At 44.2% G+C, this 22913-nt stretch overlaps 1 protein-coding gene and 1 pseudogene across 7 annotated transcripts in view; one reads left to right on the top strand and one right to left on the bottom strand.

Annotated features, from left to right (window-relative positions):
- The window catches only part of MYLK (myosin light chain kinase), a 280078-nt gene that overhangs the window by 138268 nt on the left and 118897 nt on the right, over positions 1-22913 (top strand). For all 7 annotated transcript variants that reach the window (XM_042232316.2, XM_060418652.1, XM_042232315.2 and 4 more), the window contains 4 exons: positions 18307-18355; positions 19465-19630; positions 20554-20719; positions 22759-22777. In XM_042232316.2, the coding sequence (XP_042088250.1) occupies positions 18307-18355; positions 19465-19630; positions 20554-20719; positions 22759-22777 (400 nt within the window). The remainder of the gene's footprint in view (positions 1-18306; positions 18356-19464; positions 19631-20553; positions 20720-22758; positions 22778-22913) is intronic.
- Positions 10297-11940, bottom strand: LOC106990788 (large ribosomal subunit protein eL21-like; annotated as a pseudogene).

Below are 22913 nucleotides of genomic sequence, written 5' to 3'. Positions count from 1 at the left end.
GTGGTCAAACAAGAGATGATAAGAGTGAACATCGACATTCTAGGAATCAGCAAACTAAAATGGACTTGAATGGGTGAATTTAACTCAGATGACCATTATATGTACTACTGCGGGCAGGAATCCCTCAGAAGAAATGGAGTACCCATCATGGTCAACAAAAGAGTCTGAAATGCAGTACTTGGATGCAGTCTCAAAATGACAGAATGATCTCTGTTCATTTCCAAGGCAAACCATTCAATATCACAGTAATCCAAGTCTATGCCCCAACCAGTAATGCTGAAGAAACTGAAATTGAACTATTCTATGAAGACCTACAAGACCTTTTAGAACTAACATCCAAAAAAGATGTCCTTTTCATTATAGGGGACTGGAATGCAAAAGTAGGAAGTCAAGAAACACCTGGAGTAACAGGCAAATTTGGCATTGGAATGCAGAATGAAGCAGGGCAAAGACTAATAGAGTTTTGCCAAGAAAATGCACTTGTCATAGCAAATACCCTCTTCCAACAACACAAGAGAAGACTCTACACATGGACATCACCAGATGGTCAACACCGAAATCAGATTGGTTATATTCTTTGCAGCCAAAGATGGAGAAGCTCTATACAGTTAACAAAAACAAGACCAGGAGCTAACTGTGGCTCAGATCATGAACTCCTTATTACCAAATTCAGACTTAAATTGAAGAAAGTAGGGAAAACCGCTAGACCATTCAGGTATGACCTAAATCAAATCCCTTATGATTATACAGTGGAAGTGAGAAATAGATTTAAGGGACTAGATCTGCTAGATAGAGTGCCTGATGAACTATGGACAGAGGTTCGTGACATTGTACAGGAGACAGGGATCAAGACCATCCCCATGGAAAAGAAATGCCAAAAAAGCAAAATGGCTGTCTGGGGAGGCCTTACAAATAGCTGTGAAACGAAGAGAAGTGAAAAGCAAAGGAGAAAAGGAAAGATATAAGAATCTGAATGCAGAGTTCCAAAGAATAGCAAGAAGAGATAAGAAAGTCTTCTTCAGTGATCAATACAAAGAAATAGAGGACAAGAACAGAATGGGAAAGACTAGAGATCTCTTCAAGAAAATCAGAGATACCAAGGGAACATTTCATGCAAAGATGGGCTCAATAAAGGACAGAAATGGTCTGGACCTAACAGAAGCAGAAGATATTAAGAAGAGGTGGCAAGAATACATAGAAGAACTGTACAAAAAAGATCTTCACGACCTGGATAATCATGATGGTGTGATCACTCACCTAGAGCCAGACATCCTGGAATGTGAAGTCAAGTGGGCCTTAGAAATCATCACTACGAACAAAGCTAGTGGAGGTGATGGAATTCCAGTTGAGCTAATTCAAATCCTGAAAGATGATGCTGTGAAAGTGCTGCACTCAATATGCTAGCAAATTTGGAAAACTCATCAGCGGCCACAGGACTGGAAAAGGTCAGTTTTCATTCCAATCCCAAAGACAGGCAATGCCAAAGAATGCTCAAACTACTGCACAATTGCACTCATCTCACACACTAGTAAAGTAATGCTCAAAATTATCCAAGCCAGGCTTCAGCAATACGTGAACCGTGAACTTCCTGATGTTCAAGCTGGTTTTAGAAAAGGCAGAGGAACCAGAGATCAAATTGCCAACATCCGCAGGATCATGGAAAAAGCAAGAGAGTTCCAGAAAACATCTATTTCTGCTTTATTGACTATGCCTTGTGGATCACAATAAACTGTGGAAAGTCCTGAAAGAGATGGGAATACCAGACCACCTGACCGGCCTCTTGAGAAATCTGTATGCAGGTCAGGAAGCAACAGTTAGAACCGGACATGGAACAACAGACTGGTTCCAAATAGAAAAGGAGTACATCAAGGCTGTATATTGTCACCCTGCTTATTTAACTTATATGCAGAGCACATCATGAGAAACGCTGGACTGGAAGAAACACAAGATTGAATCAAGATTGCCGGGAGAAATATCAATAACCTCAGATATGCAGATGACACCACCATTATGGCAGAAAGTGAAGAGGAACTAAAAAGCCTCTTGACGAAAGTGAAAGAGGAGAGTGAAAAAGTTGGCTTAAAGCTCAACATTCAGAAAATGAAGATCATGGCATCCGGTCCCATCACTTCTTGGGAAATAGATGGGGAAACAATAGAAACAGTGTCAGACTTAATTTTTTGGGGCTCCAAAATCACTGCAGATGCTGACTGCAGCCATGAAATTAAAAGACACTTACTCCTTGGAAGAAAAGTTATGACCAACCTAGATAGCATATTCAAAAGCAGAGACATTACTTTGCCGACTAAGGTCCGTCTAGTCAAGGCTACGGTTTTTCCAGTGGTCATGTATGGATGTGAGAGTTGGACTGTGAAGAAGGCTGAGCGCTGAAGAATTGATGCTTTTGAACTGTGATGTTGGAGAAGACTCTTGAGAGTCCCTTGGACTGCAAGGAGATCCAACCAGTCCATTCTGAAGGAGATCAGCCCTGGGATTTCTTTGGAAGGAATGCTGCTAAAGCTGAAACTGCAGTACTTTGGCCACCTCATGCGAAGAGTTGACTCATTGGAAAAGACTCTGATGCTGGGAGGGATTGGGGGCAGGAGGAGAAGGGGACGACAGAGGATGAGATGGCTGGATGGCATCACTGATTCGATGGACGTGAGTCTGAGTGAACTCCAGGAGTTGGTGATGGACAGGGAGGCCTGGCGTGCTGCGGTTTATGAGGTCGCAGAGAGCTGGACACGACTGAGTGACTGAACTGAACTGAACTTCTAACTGTGTAGAAATTAACCTTTCAAACCTCATTTTCTTTCCCAGAAACAGATGCTAATGGCTGCCCCATGGACTGTGTAAGGATCAGCACAGCACTGTCAAATAGCAGGCTCTCAGTAAATGGGAGCTTTGTGATTCAAACCTGGCATTAACATCCTAAGAACTACTCGCAGAGGGAAATCCTTGCAGGAAGAGTGGAAGAGGAAGCTTTCTCCTCTGATTTCCTTCGGTAACCAGGGCCAAGAAACATGCAGTATCTCCCATGAGGGCAAGCATCTTAATGACAGGACCATTCATGACCTTGTGCAGTGGAATTAAACCCTAGGCTGAACCCTGGAAAGGGTCTGTTTAGCCAGCCCTGACGCTCACCCACCTCCAGACAGCTTGTCACAGAGCTTGGTGTAGAGCAAGGGAGAGATGTGATGCCTGCCCCCTTGGGAGTTTCTCTCTAATGGAGGGGCCATGGCCTGTTCTCTAGCCCCACACTGTCCAGAAAAATACAGTTGCTCCTTGAACAGTACAGGTTTGAACCTTGCAGGTCCACTTATACAGGGCTTTTTTTTCAGTAGTAAATACTACAGTACTACATGATTTGAGATTGGTTAAATCTGCGATGTAGAACTGCAGATACATAGAAACCACATGTGTATGGAGGGCTGACTATAAGTTATACATGGATTTTCCACTGTGGGGAGGATGGGCACCCCTACTCCCCAAGTTGTTAAAAGGTCAACTATATAATACTGGGAAGTCCCACGGACAGAGGAGCCTGGCGGGCTACAGTTCATCGGGTTGCGAAGAACTGGACAAGACTGAAGTGGCTTAGCACACATGTAATGTGAGCCACATGTGTAATCTCATGTTTTCTAGTAGTCACATTTTTTAAGTTGAAATCAATTTTGATAACATATTTTACTTAATACAATATATTTAAAATTTATCATTTCAAAATATAATCAATATGAAAATTATTCCTAAGATATTTTATGTTCTTTAACATTTGCAGCATATTTTACATAGTAGCGCATCTTAATTCAAACCAGCTGTATTTCAAGAGCTCAGTAACAACTGGTGGCTAATGGCTACCATACCAGACAGCAGAGCTCTAGAAACTCCCATGTGAATAGGGATAAACAAGGTTTACGTAGAGAAAAGAGAAAAGAAGCCCACAGGTATAAACAAGGTGGTGGCTTGTCCAGGGCAGTCACTCCACAGTGTGAACCTCGGGCATGGGGTAGAGTGAGGGGTGGGGCTGACATGAGGAGATATGCCCCTCACCCATGCTGTGACTCTGAGAAGACCCTTTGTGTCTCAGGGACCAGACAGTCACTTAAATCATTTCAGGCAATAAGATGGTTAATTTTAAGGACTTGAGCTCAGGAACCCAGGGAAAGACAGAGTGGTCAGCCCAGAGGTGATCCGACCTCAGAACAACTCAGACCCACCATTAGGCATGTTTAATGCGAATGCAAGGGCACCCAGATCACCTGGGGAATCTTGTGAAAACGCAGATTCTTGTTCTGTAGCTCTGGAGTGCTGCGCACATGCCTACAGTTCTAACCAATTCAGTTCAGTTCAGTCGCTCAGTCAAGTCCAACTCTGCGACCCCATGGACTGCAGCACGCCAGGCCTCCCTGTCCATCACCAACTCTCAGAGTCTACTCAAACTCATGTCCATTGAGTCAGTGATACTATCTCATCCTGTGTCCCCTTCTCCTCCTGCCTTCAATTTTCCCCAGCATCAGTGTCTTTTCAAATGAGTCAGTTCTTTGCATGAAGTGGCCAAAGTATTAGAGTTTCAGGTTCATTATCAGTCCTTCCAATGAATATACAGGACTGATTTACTTTAGGATGGACTGGTTAGCTCTCCTTGCAGTCCAAGGGACTCTCAAGAATCTTCTCCAACACCACAGTTCAAAAGCATCAATTCTTTGGCCCTCAGCTTTCTTTAGAATCCAAGTCTCACATCCATACATGACTACTGGAAGAACCATAGCTTTGACTAGACGGATCTTTGTTGGCCAAGTAATGGCTCTGCTTTTTAATATGCTATCTAGGTTGGTCATAACTTTTCTTCCAAGGAGCAAGTGTCTTTTAATTTCATGGCTGCAGTCAGCATCTGCAGTGATTTTGGAAAATAAAGTCTCTCACTGTTTCCACTGTTTCCCCATCTATTTCCCATGAAGTGATGGGACCAAATGCCATGATCTTAGTTTTCTGAATGTTGAGCTTTATTTAAGTCAACATTTTTACTCTCCTCTTTCACTTTCATCAAGAGGCTTTTTAGTTCTTCTTCACTTTCTGCCATAAGGGTGGTGTCATCTGCATTCTGAGGTTATTAATATTTCTCCTGGCAATCTTAATTCCAGCTTGTGCTTCCTCCAGCCCAGCATTTCTCATGATGTACTCTGCTTACAAGTTAAATAAGCAGGGTGACAGTATACAGCCTTGACGTACTCCTTTCCCGATTTGGAACCAGTCTGTTGTTCCATGTCCAGTTCTAACTGTTGCTTCCTGACCTGCATACAGATTTCTCAAGGGGCAGGTCAGGTGGTCTGGTATTCCCATCTCTTTCAGAATTTTCCACAGTTTGTTGTGATCCACACACTCAAAGGCTTTGGCATAGTCAATAAAGCAGAAGTAGATGTTTTTCTGGAACTCTCTTGCTTTTTCAATGATCCAACAGATGTTGGCAATTTGATCTCTGGTTCCTCTGTCTTTTCTAAATCCAGCTTGAACATCTGGAAGTTCTTGGTTCACATATTGCTGAAGCCTGGCTTGGAGAATTTTGAGCATTACTTTGCTAGCATGTGAGATGAGTGCAATTGTGCGGTAGTTTGAGCATTCTTTGGCACTGTAGTTCTAACCAGTCGCTGGTGATGCCCGTGTGGCTGGTCCACCTATCACACTTTGAGTAGTAAGGAAGAATTCCATTACAGATGTGGTGTATTTATCCTAGTATGAGTGATTCTCAAGGGTGAGCGTGCATCAGAATCACCTGGAGGGCTTCTGAAACCACAAACTGCTGGGCGCTGCCCCAGAGTTTCTGGGTTAGTAGCTGTAGGATGAGCTGAAGAGTTTTCATTTCTAAAAGTTTCCTCGTGGTGTTGATACTAGGTTGATGCACACTGGGTCCAACCCTTTGAGAACCAGCAGGCTAGTGCCTCTACCTACTATGTTAGAGTTCTCCAGATAAACAGAATAGATCATATGTATATGTTGTATAAAAAGATTCATGACAAGGAATTGGCTGTCACGATTATGGGGGCTGACAAGTCCCAAGATCTTCAGTCAGCAAGCTGGAGAACCAGGAGACCTGATGGTGTCATTCCTGCCCAAATTCTAACGCCTGAGAATCAGGACAGCGGATGATGCGGTTCCAGTCCTAAGCGGGAAGGCCCTGTAGGTGATGGTTTCTGAGGCTGCTCCACTTGTCTCTGTTGAAAAGCAAAGACACATGCCTCATGCTGGCATGTCTCCCAGAGCTGAGAATGTGTCCCTCTATCCACAGCCTTGTGCTCCACTCGGTCCCTCTCTGGGCCAGGCCCATTTCAGACAGGCTCCCCGCCCTCTCGGAGGTTACCTCCTACTGGAAAGAGACTGCAAATAGATAACCAATATGACTTAGTAGAATTAAGTACTCCCAGACCATGTGTGAGAAACAGAGCCAGGTGGCAGGCCACCCAGAATGTGGCAGCAGAAGGGAGAGTGACCCACGCCACAGCGTTTAAGGGGCAAGAGTGGCCTTAGTGACCGCTGGCCTAGCTACTCTGGTGTCGCTGACACCAGGGTTATCTGGTGATATTTGGGTTTGTAGGAAACGCTTTTACACTATGTTTTGCTACTACCCTTTTTCGGGAACAGATTTCTCAGATCCCTTTCATTTTCACATTGAATTAGATTGATGGCAATATATGTTTTGAGACTGTGTCTATTTGCAGTAGCTGAGTTTTAAATCACTCTATTCCTCAAGAACATCTGTTATGATTCTCCTTTTGTTGTGTTGTTCTCTTCTTTCATACCATCTTCTTTTACCTAAATCTTCTACCTTCTTTAAAGACCTGTAGTTATATTCTCATTTGTACTCTTTGTAAACTCTTTTCAGTCCATAACACCCCCGATCACACTCCTTTTTGTAAGTGTATATGCCCTATTTTTTTTTCTTACCCAGTCAGAAAATTAAAATGCTCTGAATTTTTGTCCTTTTCTATCTCATCAAAGTTAAATATATAAATGTGGTAGAGGTAAACTTATTCTTTTTGCCCCTGCAGTCTCGCTGTTAAACAGTTGTGTGTCAAGAGTGCCTTGGCAGAGGGCTCACGTATTTGCTACATGGAAAAGTTAGATGACAAATGGCTTGGTCTCATTCTGTTGAAGGATGACTTCCAAATCCTTGTCTCCCTTCCCTCAGCTGTTTCCACCTTACAGTTTGCCTCCAAACTATATGCCAGCACTGCTGACTGGCCCAGTTTTCACTCCTGATGGTGCTGTCTTTTCTCCTCATCTCTTACTCCTCCATCCGGTTCTCCCATCTCCACCCCAAGCCCCCCATACTTTCCTGTCGCTTGTAGTCCTGGCCGCTTCTGCATTCCTCAAGCTTTATTGCACGTGCAAACTTTGTGCTGTTATCTGAGAGCAACAAGACTTGGTAGTTGCTCTCAAGAGGCTGACTTTCTTGACCTCATATTTCACTGTTCTGTGATGATTAGGCAACAACATCAGGATGCGTTTAGGAAGTGCTGACTTCGGGTGGTGCTGTGTGGGAGACAACATACTTTGTCAGATCCTTTCTGCAAGAACCTGGTTGGTCAGATAAGACCCAGACATGTTGAAAGCTAAGTCAAAACACAACCCCAGTCTTAAGATAGCATTGGTTTATCTGGCAAATGATTGGCACATCAGCTGTGTAAGCTTAGAGGAGGACGAGATCTCTAGAGGCTGAAACGGGTGATGTCTTTTTGGTGGAGGAAGGACTTGGTTCATCCTGGAGGAGCAGGTCAGGCGGATGCCATTTGGATGGCAGAGTCTGATTCTGATGATAGGGATGGGAGAACAGTGGAGAGAATTAAGGCCTGGGGTGGAGGACCGGGCAGGAGCAGAGATAGTGGGAAATGAAACTGAAGGAGAGATGGGGAGGAGACCGTGGCAGGTCTGGAGCATGAGGCCAGGTGGTTTGTAGAGTCATATCCATCCCAGAGTATGAGTGGACAGTCTGCCCTTCGCCATTGCTTTTCCATTTTCACACTTCATGTCGCTCTCCAGGTGAAAGGAAAAGAACTCGAACTGTTGGAGCCCATTCCCTTTGAATTCATGGCCTGATGGGTGTAAATATAAAGATGTGGACTGTGGAAAAAAAAAAAAAAACAAGAATGAATGAAACATTAAAAGAAGATAACATAGCAAGACAAGTTACAGAGCACTGCTCCCCTTAGCCACAGCTAGAAAGGCAGGCATACTATGTGCTTATTTCTGCTTCATGAGTCTTCTAACTTATTTTTATTTTTCTGAATGCATGGGTTTCTACCACACATGATCACAGATTTTTCACATGTTCCGTGTTTGATACACCATCATTTTGTGTGATTCCAAGCAAAAATGGGTTGCTTATTAGTACAGTGAATTTCTGCAGAACCATGCTTAAAATAACATTCCCATACGCTACACTTGCCCACTGGGTGGTTTCTGATCAGACATCCATATAGTAGCTGCAGCCAGATTACTCCCACCACATCAGACCCACAAATGCAGAGGGGCTCAAACCAGGGGTGACTTTCTCTTTATTTCCTTTCTGATAAATTTTTATAAAATCAGTCTTTATGACTTAAGTACTAAAGGGAATGCCTGCTACTTGGCTTGGTGTTTTGGAGGGCAGAATCACAATGGAAAATAACTCTTGAGAAGTGAGCTGGGATGCCTGGGAGTCTTGGCCTCAGAAAGAAGACTCTAAAGGAAATCGCCATTTTCTCTCTTTAGAGGATCTAAATCCTTTTCAGAGTACTTATTTAAGACAACTTAGAGATCCCTGGTTGCCATTTATTGAATTATTCCTCCCTCCAGAATGAAACTTCAGGTCACTACTCCTTTGAATTCATTTGGTAGGATATGACTACCTTATCCATCAATGACTGGGAAGTAGTTCTAAGTGGTGAATATTTTATTTCAACCCCTTGAGGAAGAATTGGTTCTTTAGTGCATCTGCTCCTGGGGATCCAAACAGAACTCCTGAAATGTCTACTTGATGTCCTTGGATGACCTCCTTAGCCTTATGGAAGGATGAACAGCTGACCCTTGAACAACACAGGTTTGAAATGTGTGGGTTCACATATACATGGATTCTTTTCAATAAATAGTATTTTCATTTAATTAAGTGTGGGGAAAAGCTTATCTTTGATTAGAGATCACAATAATCAAATCAAAAGAACTAGGGTTTGAGTCCCAGGTCTGTACAAGTCATTTCAACTTACTCCCCTTGGGTGAGTCATGTATCAGTTCCTTCATTTCTGAAACAGATTAGCAGTGTGTGAATCTTCTGCTACATGGGGTGGATGCCCCCGACCCCCATGTTCTTCAAGGGTCAACTGCTTGTTATTGAGTGTCATTGTATGAAAGTAATGCACGTGTGTACCTTCCGTGGAGAGGGCACTGTGGTGTGGCAGTGACCTCCGAAGCTCACTGCCTGATTGGAGGCAGTAGGGTGAACCGTTTATATGGGGCGAGGCCCCCGCTTATACAGGGACAGGCAGCCCCTGGGAGAGGCCTGCTAACATGTATGGCCAGGACTTTCATGACTCCTGGAAGACACAGCTAAGACCTTGACACGTGACAACACAAACCTTCTTGGGAAGGAAGGCAGCCCAGCCACCTCGTCATCCTGAAGTCCCCCCTCCCTCCCCTTCGCCAGTCCATCACCAGATCCCGCTGGGCCAGCTCATTTGTCCCCACTGCCACCATTCCAGCCCGTCATCTCTGTCCTCTTGCATGGATTCCCAACGTGTCTCCCCAATGCCACACATTGGTCAGTCAGTTCAGTCGCTCAGTCATGTCTGACACTTTGCGGCCCCATGAATTTCCACGTTGCTGCTAAAAAAAAAAAAAAAAAAAAAAAATCAAACACTCCCTCCCTTCAAATCTTCCAGCAAGGATTTCTACCTTTAAACTGAAATTCAGGATCTTCAGCAGGCCCTGCACCGGAACGTCCCCTCCCCCATCTTTGAAGCACTTTGTCTTTCTCTTAAGGCTCAAGTTTTGTTCTAGCTTTTATTACACACACCAGTCTACTGGCTGAAGGTCCAGCTAATGCCTTATGCATAATAGGGACTGAATCTGCGTTTCAGTACAGATGAGGTCTCAAGGATCCCATGTCATATAGCAGAAAGGTGTTTTGACACCACACTTACAGTCATTTTCCCCCATTTTTCCACTTCAGTGGTCTATCACTTGTCTTGCTATGTTATCTTCTCTTAAGGTTTTGTTCTTTTTTTTTTTTGTTTTTTACAGTCTAGGTCTTTATTTTTATACCCATCAGGCCATGAATTTATAGGGGATGGGCTCCAACAGTTCAGGTCCTTTCCATTGGTCCTCACGAAGCGTGCTTCCCTGGGTGGAGCAGGCTGGCACTTCGGATGAACCCAAGTCCCTTTCTCTTTGGCTTCCTTCTTTTTCTGATCATTTGTCTTCACATGTTTCAGGAAGCTATCTCAGCTCTTAGAGTGCTTAATATGCTCGATACGCACACTAATTCTCTTGGCAAGAATCTTGCCCTTGACTTGTTTGTTTACAACGATGCCAACAGCATGCTGGGTAACACTGTAGACTCTCCCGGTTTTGCCATGGTCACTTGTGTGGCAATCCTTTTTGAATAGTACCCATTCCCTTGATAGCTACAATATCACCCTTCTTGTATTCGAATGTATGTGGCCAAAGGTACAGTTGCGTGTTTTCTGAAAGGCCTAGAGAGCATGCAGCCCCTCCTGTTTCCCTTTGTGTTGATCCTTTTGGCGAATTACCGGAAGATGGCGGTTCCAGCCAAATGGGCTCTTTCTTCTTTTGTTTTATAATATGTGAGCTCTGTTATTTATCCTAACATTACTTTTTCTTTTTGCTATATTTTTTTCTGCTTTTTTCTCTTCATTGAGATACAGTTGACAAATAACATTGCTAACACTACTCGTTATTCTGGTGTCCACCTGTATACCTTTGTTCCTTTATTTCCATGACTATACAGTGTTTTGTGATCATTCACCTTTAAATCCAAACATGCATATGAGTCAGTGCAGGCATCTGTTTCGCTATGTCTTCTAATATGCCTGAGCATATTATTTTGAAATAGTCACACTTGAACATCTGTTGATGTTCACTATTGAAATTTCTTATTGAAATAAATATTATTATAATTTACTTTCTTTTTATTTTTCCTTAATCTTTTACTTAGGGTTTTACGTTTGTTTTCTCTTTGAAATTAAATAGATAGATGGTTAGTTTCAAATATTAATTCAGCATGGCACAGGGGACCTTGCTAAATACATGTTATAAAAAGTGAGCACATGTTCTGATTGAGTGAAGATTGAGCAATCTTCACTTTCACTTTTCACTTTCCTGCACTGGAGAAGGAAATGGCAACCCACTCCAGTGTTCTTGCCTGGAGAATCCGAGGGACGGGGGAGCCTGGTGGGCTGCCATCTCTGGGGTCGCACAGAGTCGGACACAACTGAAGCGGCTTAGCAGCAGCAGCAGCAGCAGCAGCAGTGTCTGCTTTGAAGTTGCCTACACGTAGGGTGACTGCTCCCTGGTTGGCCTGGAACAGTCATGATTTACTCCTGTTGTCCTGGCAGAATTGTTAATTATGTCCCTTTCATTGTCCAGAGACCCTGGTTAGACAGTAAATTGTATCACCACATGTTTTTAGAAGCATTTCTTCTTTTTACCATCATGATCACATTATTTTCCTTTTCAGCAGCATTCTCTGTGTCTAGTCAGCCTTTGACAAAAAGTGCTAGGTCCCTCCACTGTTGAACTTTTCACTCCTAAAACCTGCCAGTATGCTCTTCTACTCATCCTTGAAAAATCTGAAATTGCTCTTAAAGACCTTCAGTGCCTTTTTTTCCCTCTCACTAACTTGAGCCTGTCTTCGTCAATTCTCTTAACTTACTCTTCTATTTTTGGCATTTCTACCTTAATCCCCTTTCCACTTTTTTTTTTTAACATAACCTTGCTGTTCTGCCAGATTTTCATACTTTCACAAAATTAATTTTGCCTTATCTGACAATTTGCAGCTTCAAATTTTTGCCTATAAATAGACCTTGTTAGCTACTTTAGTCCAAATTCTCTTTTTGCTTTGATGTATTTCTTTGGTGTTGACACACATTAAAATAAGCATTCCTCAATTCCATTTTTAGCTGACTTCTTTATATGTTACCTTTGGATTGTACCTTAAACTGCTCTTACTCTGATATACAAGTACCTCCAAACAGCATTCCTTTGTTACTCTTTGAGGAAATGCCATATTTTTGTTTTATTTTCTTTTTTTTTTAAAGAGTAAAGGAATTTTAACTTTTGGATTAAGACATTTGGCTCCCAAGAGTTTTAAAGATGCTTAGTCTAACTGTTTTTATTGTGATAAAATGCACATTACATTAAATTTGCCATTTAAATATTTTTAAAGTGTACAATTCAGTGGCATCAAGTACATTCACAATGATGTGCAGCCATCAGCACTGTCTAGCTCCAAAGCTTTCCATCACATCCCAAACAGAAACCCCACACCCACCGAGCAGTCACTGTCCTTCCCCCTCCTCCAGCCCCCAGCACATACTCATCTGCTTTCTGTCTCTGTGGATTTGCTTCTTCTGAACATTTCATACAAATGGAATCATATATTTTGTGTATGTCTGACTTTTTTCACTCAGCATAATTTTTCAAGGTTAATCTGTTGTACCATGTGTCATCACTTTATTCCTTTGTGTGGTTGAATAGCATTTCACTGTATCAGATCAGATCAGATCAGTCGCTCAGGCGTGTCCGACTCTTTGCGACCCCATGAATCGCAGCACGCCAGGCCTCCCTGTCTATCACCATCTCCCAGAGTTCACTCAAACTCACGTCCATCGAGTCCGTGATGCCATCCAGCCATCTCATCCTCTGTCGTCCCCTTCTCCTCCTGCCCCCAATCCCTCCCAGCATCAGAGTCTTTTCCAATGAGTCAACTCTTCTCATGAGGTGGCCAAAGTACTGGAGTTTCAGTTTAACATCAATCCTTCCAAAGAACACCCAGGGCTGATCTCCCTTAGAATGGACTGGTTGGATCTCCTTGCAGTCCAAGGGACCCTCAAGAGTCTATAGACAGACCTTATATTGTTTATCCATTCATCTGTTGATCACTCTAATTTTTATTAAGTCTTTACTACAGCATGAAATGAGTGGTACAGTATAGCATTATAAGTGCAGTGAATGGTACAGAGATATTTTATTTTAAACTTTTAATTTTATATATGCATACAGCTGATTAACAATGTTGTGATAGTTTCAGGTGGAAAACAAAGTTACTCAGCCATAACATGTATCCATTCTCCCTCAACCCCCCCCCCCCCATCTAAGCTGCCACAAAACATTGAACAGAGTTCCCTGTGCTATATAGTAGAAACTTGTTGGTTATCCATTTAAAATATAGCAGGATGTCCATGTCCATCCCAAACTCCCAAGCTATCTCTTCCCCTCATCCCCCTGCCCCCACTGGTAACCATAAGTTCATTTTCTATTAGTCATTTTCTGTTTTGTAAATGAGTTCATTTTTAGATTCCACCTATAAGGGATATTATATATTATACGATATTTCTCTGTGTTTGACTTACTTCACTCACCATGACAATCTGTAGGCCCATCTATGCTGCTGCAAATGACATTATTTCATTCTTTTTAATGGCTGAGTAATACTCTCTATATGTGTGTGTGCACGTGCTATATCTTCTTTATCTATTCAGTACAGGGATATTTTAGATGAGAGTCTTAGTGGTTGACCTGTGACTAATGCTGGGGATAGAATGTGTATAAGAGGTTGTAACATTTGGATATATTTTCTTCGGGGTATTTTATATTTTTTTATGTTTGGGTATTTTATTTCACTTTTACCTGCTTATGATCGCATTGATTAGAAAAGTTTGCATGCTGCTCCTTTTTCCATAAAATTAATTTGTTTAACAAATACTTGAATGCCTATAATGTGATGGGAACTAGTGTGGTTACCTTTGATGGATACAAAGTTCTGGTAAAGATATGGTTTGGAAGTTATCAGCTTATGGGTATTATTTAAAGCCATAGGACCAAGACCTCCCAGGGAAGAGTCCATAGCGCTGAGGAGAGGACCCAAGACTCAGCCCTAAGGTGCTCTTGGTGATAAAGTTCCAGGAAAGAAGGACATTGAGGAAGAACAGGCAACCTGGTAAAAGCAGGAGAGTCTGGAGGAAAAAAAGTGTTGGAGGGGATAGCCCTGGTGTCAAGTGCTACTGAGTGAGATGGGGAAGAGGTTGGAGCACGGGGTTTAGCCAGGTGGTGGTCAGAAGGGAGCTCGGTGGAGTGCAGAGGATCACAGCCCAGCTGGAGTGTGCTAAGGAGCACATGCTGTAATATTTTAACGTAGTTCTGAACATTTCATATACTCTGAAACATAATTCAGTGGCAGAAAAAGATTCTAGTTGTTCATTTTAACTGAGCCACTTATTATCTCCCTATCAACGGGTGACAATTGCAACACTTCCAATATTTGCTATTACCAACAAGACCACAGTGAGCAGCTCTGTAAACTTTCTTTCCTACTTTTAGCATCATTTCCTTTGACTAGAGAGACAGAAGGGAAGATGCTGGTCTAAGAGCAGAACAGCTTTAAAGCTTACAGTGCTCGTGTGCTCAGATGCTTTCTGAAAGAGCTGACTAGTTGGCATTCCTCCAGTGTTACCCAGCACCTTGACTGCAGTTCTCAGTGGAGCCCTCCCAGAACAGGTCTTTCCTTTTATTCGCCTGTCACTTCTCTGAACCTTGAAAAGAGAATTTAATGAGAAGGACTAAACCCACATTAAGGGGTGAAAAATATACACAGCTAGTTTAGTTCAGTTCAATTGCTCAGTCTTATCTGACTCTTTGTGACCCCATGGACTGCAGCATGCTAGGCCTCCCTGTCCATCACCAACTCCTGGAGCTTACTCAAACTCCTGTCCATTGAGTTGGTGATGCCATCCAACCATCTCATCCTCTGTCATCCCCTTCTCCTCCCGCCTTCAATTTTTCCCAGCATCAGGGTCTTTTCTAATGAGTCAATTCTTCACATCAGGTGGCCAAAGTATTGAAGTTTCAACTTCAGCATCAGTCCTTCCAGTGAATATACAAGACTGATTTTCTTTAGGATGGACTGGTTGGATTTCCTTGAAATCCAAGGGCCTCTCAAGAGTCTTCTCCAACACCACAGTTCAAAAGCATCAGTTCTTTGGCCCTCAGCTTTCTTTAGAGTCCAACTCTCACATCCATACATGACCACTAGAAAAATCAAAGCTTTGACTAGATGGACCTTTGTTGGCAAAGTAATGGCTCTGCTTTTTAATATGCTGTCTAGGTTGCTTCCAAGGAGCAAGTGTCTTTTAATTTCATGGATTCAGTCACCATCTGCAGTGATTTTTGAAGCCCCCCCAAATAGTCTGTGACTGTTTCCACTGTTTCCCCATCTGTTTGCCATGAATTGATGGGACCAGATGCCATGATCTTAGTTTTCTGAATGTTGAGCTTTAAGTCAACATTTTCACTCTCCTCTAACACTTTGATCAAGAGGCTCTTTAGTTCTTCTTCTCTTTCTGCCATAAGGGTGGTGTCATCTGCATATCTGAGGTTGCTGATATTTCTCCTGGCAATCTTGATTCCAGCTTGTGCTTCACCCAGCATGATATACTCTGCATATAAGTTAAATAAGCAGAGTGACAATATACAGCCCTGATGTACTCCTTTCCTGATTTGGAACCAGTCTGTTGTTCCATGTCCGGTTCTAACTGTTGCTTCTTGACCTGAATACATATTTCTCAGAAGGCTGGTCAGGTGGTATTCCCATCTCTTCAAGAATTTTCCACAGTTTGTTGTGATCCACACAGTCAAAGGCTTTGGCATAGTCAGTAAAGCAGAAGTAGATATTTTTCTGGAACTCTCTTGCTTTTTTGATGACCCAACAGATGTTGGCAATTTGATCTCTGGTTCCACTGCCTTTTCTAAATCCAGCTTGAACATCTGGAAGTTCACGGTTCACGTAGTGTTGAAGCCTGGCTTGGAGAATTTTGAGCATTACTTTGCTAGCATGTGAGATGAGTGCAATAGTGCAGTAGTTTGAGCATTCTTTGGCATTGCCTTTCTTTGGGACTGGAATGAAAACTGAGCTTTTCCAGTCCTGTGGCCACTGATGAGTTTTCCAAATTTGCTGGCATATTGAGTGCAGCACTTTCACAGCATCATCTTTTAGGATTTGAAATAGCTCAACTGGAATTCCATCACCTCCACTAGCTTTGTTCATAATGATGCTTCCTAAGGCCCACTTGACTTCCCGTTCCAGGATGTCTGGCTCTAGGCGATTGGTCACACCATCATGATTATCTGGGTCCTGAAGATCTTTCTTGTATAGTTCTTCTTTGTTTTCTTGCTACCTCTTCTTAGTATCTTTTGCTTCTGTTAGGTCCATACCATTTCTGTCCTTTATTGTGCCCATATTTGCATGAAAAGTTCCCTTGATATCTCTAATTTTCTTGAAGAGATCTCTAGTCTTTCCCATTTTTTTGTTTTCCTCTATTTCTTTGCCTTGATCACTGAGGAAGGCTTTCTCTCTCCTTGCTATTCTTTGGAACTCTGCATTCAGATGGGTATATCTTTCCTTTTCTCCTTTGCCTTTCCCTTCTCTTCTTTTCACAGCTGTTTATAAGGCCTCCTCAGACAACCATTTTGCCTTTTTGCATTTCTTTTTCTTGGGTATGGTCTTGATAACTGCCTCCTGTACAATGTCATGAACCTCTGTCCATAGCTCTTCAGGCACTCTATCAGATCTAATCCCTTGAATCTATTTGTCACTTCCACTGTATAGTCGTAAGGGATTTGATTTAGGTCATAGCTGAATGAATGGTCTAGTGGTTTTCCCTACTTTCTTCAATTTAAGTCTGAATTTGGCAATAAGGAGTTCATGATCTGAGCCACAGTCAGCTCCCTGTCTTGTTTTTGCTGACTGTATATAGCTTCCCCATCTTTGGCTGCAAAGAACATAATCAATCTGATTTTGGTATTGACCATCTGGTGATGTCCATGTGTAGTATTTTCCCAGCTAACTAAATAGTTATATTAAGAGGAAGCACATGTACAACAATTGCCAACCCATATGGAACCACGCTGTGAATATGATGCCGCTGTTCGTTATTAGCTCTTTTTCACTGAGATCTTGGTATAACCTTAAACCAGATACAGCTGAGGAAAGTACTCAGCCATGAGCTTCATCGTCCACTCCTATGTTCCTATGCATTCATGTGAGTGTGATCCGAGCTGGGATTTAAGAAAGTTTCCTCTTTTCCAAGAAAGCCCCTGCAGATCTCCCACTGCAGCTGCCTGCTGTTATCAGGGAATGACTTCTACCCTTTCCATGAGTGCTTTGGGTGGAGTTTTATAAACATTCCCAGCCTATCACAAAAGGATAGCACCTTTCAAGCCTATTGTCATCTCAAAAATTTCCTCCTCTCCCCTTCCCCATTCCTCAAAAATACCCCAACCACTTTGCGGCCACTTCCTGGTCACATTGTGAGTTGTTCCTACCAGCAGCAGCATTTAGATAAAGGAGGTGACACCAGCCACCTGGGTGTGCTATTTAACTGCTTCCTACCCAGCACAGCAGCACCACACCCAGGACCAGCAGTGCCCAGTGTCCTGCCGGTGCAGGTTCTGGGACGTACTGGCTTCACTGGAGCCCCTGTCCGGTGATCTGCTTGCTCCTGCTGGACAGACACTGCTGTTTGCTGGGCCCGAGTGGGGCGGTGATTGGGTCTGATGGGAACAGACTCGGCAGGAGTGATGCATGTGCCTCTCTCTCTCCATTCAGTTGGCTCCTTTTCTGGAGAGGTCCTAATTTCCACAGGGCGTCCCCAGAGTGGAAGGTCCGAGAACACGTCACTGCTCAGCCGAATGGTGGCGTGTTCTAGAACAGGCAGATTGGGATGCTTTCTTGTACCGTTACCAGCTCTGTGACTCAAGAGGGTGACTTCACATCTCTGAATCTCATTTTTTCCCACCAGTTTAAAACATATAGAAGGATGATGTGATACCAGTCTCCTTAAATTATTGCAGGGAATCCATGCAATGATACATGCAGAGTGCCCACCATAGGTGCTCTGACCCGGTCACAGGCTCAATCAGGGTGAGCGGTCACCACCATCGTCTCACCCCGTCCTCCTTGCTGACTCCTGACTTCTGTTGCTCCAAGTTGGTAGCTCAGACGTGGCTCTTCAAGCCTTTCTCTTTGTTTCCTACTTGCAGGGAGCTTTGTGAAGAAGCCTGGCCAGCCTGTTGTTTCCAAAGCCTTGGGGTAAGTTCTGGGGTGTTCAACCCAGGGTAAGGGCTGGATTGGCTCGCCTGGACAGAACAGCCTGGGGAGCAAGCTTTCTCAAGCACCTCAGGTTATAACTAAAGCAGGAGCCTACTGGGGTGTGACATGTCATTCACACAGCCCTCCCAACCCTGTGGCCTCTGTGGATCGCTCCTTCGATCCAACTAAACGGAAGTGGGCTATATGGCCATAGTCTGCAGGAGTCTCTAATAACCAAGACCAGAGTCAGAGGACCTAAAATAAGCAGACTTAGAAGAGGCAATCAATATGTGACTTTCCTTATGGCGAGTAAACCTATACTGGCAAGGGTAAGTAAAAATGGCTGCTGTAACAAACAAGCCCCTCAATCACAAAGGCTTAACACAAGGAAAGTTTCTTTCTTACTCAAGCAAAATCAGTTCGTATTTTCTCAGACAAGTGGAGAGCCTTCCAACTAAATTTCAGGGACCCAGGCTCCTTCCGTTTTGTGGCTCCATCATCTCTTCGGCAGAACTCTCTGCATCTAGCCAGAAGAGAATCACATAGGAGGTTTTGAACAGTCCAGCCTAAAAGTGGCACATAGTGCTTCTGCTTTCTGTCCACAGTCTGTTGGCCAAAACTTAGACTTTGGCCAGAGTCCAGTAGAATTCAGGTGTACCTAAATTCACTGGACTTCCCAGGTGACTCAGTGGTAAAGAATCCACCTGCCAATGCAGAAGTTGCAAGAGACATGGGTTCAATCCCTGAGTCAGGAAGACCCCCTGTGTAGGAAATAGCAACCCACTCCAATACTCTAGCCTGGAAAATCCCATGGACAGAGGAGCCTGGCGGGCTACAGTCCATGGGGTCACAAAGAGTTGAGCATGAGTGAGTAACTGAGCGGGAGGAGGAGCACACATTCAAGGGGCTAGTAACTGAAGACTAGCCGCGTGCTCAGGAGGTGGAGGAGATAGGTTTTGGTGCCACAGATATTTTCCAGGAATGTATTTGAGGCACAGAATTGGGAAAGTTTCCCTTTGCTGGTTTCTGAGCCCATCTTAAGTGACTTGGGTGGGGACAGACAGAAAAGGATCTGCATTGCTGGGGATTTCCTGCTGATCTTTCTCCAGGGACAGACTTGCAGCCCCTGCCATGGAGACCCGTCCTAGCATCTGGGGAGAATGTCCACCAAAATTTGCTACCAAGCTGGGCCGAGCGGTGGTCAGAGAAGGACAGATGGGGCGGTTCTCCTGCAAGATCACTGGCCGGCCCCAGCCACAGGTCACGTGGCTCAAGGTAGGGTTCTGTCTGCCCTGACTCTGGGTGAGATCCCTGCGCTAGTAGGAGTCTGTCTTCCCAATCAGTCCCTGCCACTTCGACTGTAGATGGCCCTCAAGTTTCTCCTGTGTTTGGTAGCCCTGCCTGTTCTTGCCCCTGTGCACATAACTCTCCCTGTCACTCAGCCCACAATGTCCTGTAATCCACACACTCACAGACGAGCATAAAACTTCTGAGCCAAGACAGACCTGACCATATCAAGAGAGTGGACTTTGAAGTCTGGGGCTGATTTCAAGCCATCGCTCCCTGATTCACAGAGCATGTGATGCTGGCCAAGACATTGGTCTTTTAGAACCTGGGTTTCCTTATCTGTGAGGCAGAGATAACGCCACCAACCTCAAAATACTGTTGGGAGACTCCACGTGGGAGTGCTTTATCAATCACTGGGGCTAGACACTGTGAAAACAGAGGTGGGGAAGCAGGGGAGAGGGGCAGGAGTGGGTGTAAACAGGGCAGCGAGGAGGTCAAAGCCAGGGAGAGTAGGTTTTTCACAGGTGGAACTCCTGGATAAAAATGAGCAATGGACACCTTTTCCCTGTGTCCTGATTCTCCTGTTCTGACCCTGGAACATCTATAAAAGGAAGAGGGAGGCAAAGGAGAACTAAAGCGAGGAATGTAGAATTTTCCACCTCAAACTTGGACTCCTTTCAAACAGGTTCCATGCACCTGCTCTCAGCTGGACGGAACACCACAGCGCATCCATACAGCAGAGTCAGGGCCCTTGGGTGGCTCTCAGGCTGCTCTCTGAGTGTGATGACAGAGCCCAGAGCAGAGGGCCCTGCTGCCTGTGCCTGGCGTCTGTCCCGTGCAGATTGGCAGCACACAGGACAGAGCTGAAAGGTGAGCAGTTTCTCTGACCAAGCTGCCTGTGCCGTCCACAGGGAGATGTTCCCCTGCAGCCCAGTGCTCGTGTGTCTATGTCCGAGAAGAACGGGATGCAAGTCCTAGAAATCCACGACGTCACCCGAGATGACGTGGGAGTATACACGTGCATGGTGGTGAACGGGTCAGGGAAGGCCTCCATGTCTGCTGAGCTCTCCATCCAAGGTACGGTCCAAGCTCTCCATCCAAGGGCTGTGGGAGGGCCATTGCAGAACTGTCCCTTCCGGGGCCCCTCAAGGACCTGGAAGGAGCTGCTTGCTCATTACACATCTGTGTGTTACATGCGCCGCACTTACGTACTCAGGCATCCATCCCCGGGTCAGCATCTTGAATCAGAAGAGTGGGTGGGCGGGCAGCACAGACGCAGCGGAGGAGGAAGATACTTCACTTGTGTCTGCGCACCTGGGCTCAGTTTTTCCTCTTGCTCAGACTTCTTTGTTATTTACATTTCTAATTGCCTTTTGGAGGAGTGCACATTGCTAGTGTCTTCCCATCACCTCGTATTTACCCAACCTAAAATTTATCTCAGCGTCCACCCTGTCCTTCAGATCAGGTGCTCCCTCAACTTAACTCTTCCCTTCTCACAGGACTGGGCATTTCAGACCAGCTTTGGCCCCTGTCTCTTCCTTACTCCAGTCATCAGCCCCAATTAGCTCGTCTCTTGAAATCTCTCTGTGTATGACTCCCCATTCCATTCCCCTTGGTTCTGCCAAGTCCAGCCTGGGGAAACTGGGATATGTGGACAGGGAGGATGACTGAGGTCACTCCATTTGAGTGGGAACCTTGAGTAGGTTGGGATTTATGCATCAGGGAGTAAAACAACCCTCACTTTCTCTTTTTCCTTTCTTACCCTTATCTCTTCTATGACTTTCCTCTTCTCCATCTCCTTCCTTCCTCAGAAAGTATCCCTCCTTGCTCTTTTTACTACCCACAGAAACAAATTTATTCTACATTGCAACCCAGGGTGTGTGTGTGTGTGTGTGTGTGTGTATGTGTGTGTGTGTGTGTGTGTGTATGCTTAGTTGCTCAGTCGTGTCCGACTCTTTGAGACCCCATGGACTATAGCCTGCCAGGCTCCTCTGTCCATGGGGATTCTCCAGGCAAGAATACTGGAGTGGGGTGCCACGCCCTCCTCCAGGGGATCTACCCAACCCAGGAATCTAACCCAACTTTCCCACTTTGCAGGTGGATTCTTTACCATCTGAGCCACCAGGGAAGCAATATATAAAAACGTATACATATACAAATACATATACACATATGTTACTAAAACCAGTTTCATGAAACAATCTTGAGTATTATATACGATACATGCTGGCATTTTCTTTTCTCCTCTACTTCATTAAGGAAAAAAAAAACCCTTTACTGACCATAGGCTTTGACTTCACAACTCACTACAGTCTCAGGATCCTACCGTTTTAGCCTCTCTCCTCTACTTTCCTCAACACTGAATTAAAGAACTGATCCCTTCTGAAGCAATTAATGCCAGAATGGTGTGTTTCCTGGGGTTTGTTTGAAAATACTCCCAGAAAAAGTCCCTCAAAAACAAACCAGAGGGATGTGGATAAGATTGGCAAAATGTCGCTATTTCCCTAATCTGGGTGTTGGCTTTCAGTGTTTGTCATATCCGTCTCAGTACTGTTGCATATTTTGTAATTTTCCATGATAAAACATTTGAAAAAATAATGTGGTAGAAAAATATATCTAGTAATAGTACTTTTTTCCTTTGAAGAACTGAATAAAATTACTTTTTTCTGTACGTTTTAAAATGAAGCAGGTATTTGTCAAAAATGATTACCTTGAGGGGTTCTACAGAGGGCTACATGCAAGTGGAACTGTGTGGGTTTGAAGTTTTGGGTAGGTGTTTATTTTCGTTTATCTCTCCAGTGGGTTTTGTTTCCTTCTTCGGGCTAGAGAACGGGAAGCTACTGTGCCCAGGGTGGGGCAGCAGAGGCCGTAGCAAAGGCCCAGGGCAGCGCTGGAAACTTAACAGTGTCTGCAGGGCTCAGAGGAGTTTATCAGATTAACTCAAGAAGTTCAGGACCAGGGGAGCTGAAAGGAGACGGGGTGGAGGGCCACAGGGGATGCTGAGCCCTCAGGAAGCCAAACTCTGTCATAAATGAGAGATTCTTGTTTTATCACTTCCCGGTCCTGGTGTATACAACATTCCACTTACCGTCTTTCTACCTTCTCTCTTTTTCCAGGTTTGGACAATTCCGATAGGTATGTGTAGGCTTTGTGACTGTCATCGGTCCATCTCGAAATGCCCTGTTAGAAGAGAGGGATTGTAATCAAGAAATGCCAGTTTCTGAGTCATCATATAGTGGGGAGAACCACCTGTTTGAGGGGCGTTGTTTTA

The sequence above is a fragment of the Ovis aries genome, chromosome 1 (assembly GCF_016772045.2).
Source record: "Ovis aries strain OAR_USU_Benz2616 breed Rambouillet chromosome 1, ARS-UI_Ramb_v3.0, whole genome shotgun sequence".
Lineage (NCBI taxonomy): Eukaryota > Metazoa > Chordata > Mammalia > Artiodactyla > Bovidae > Ovis > Ovis aries.
This window is presented reverse-complemented; position numbering and strand designations above follow the sequence as displayed.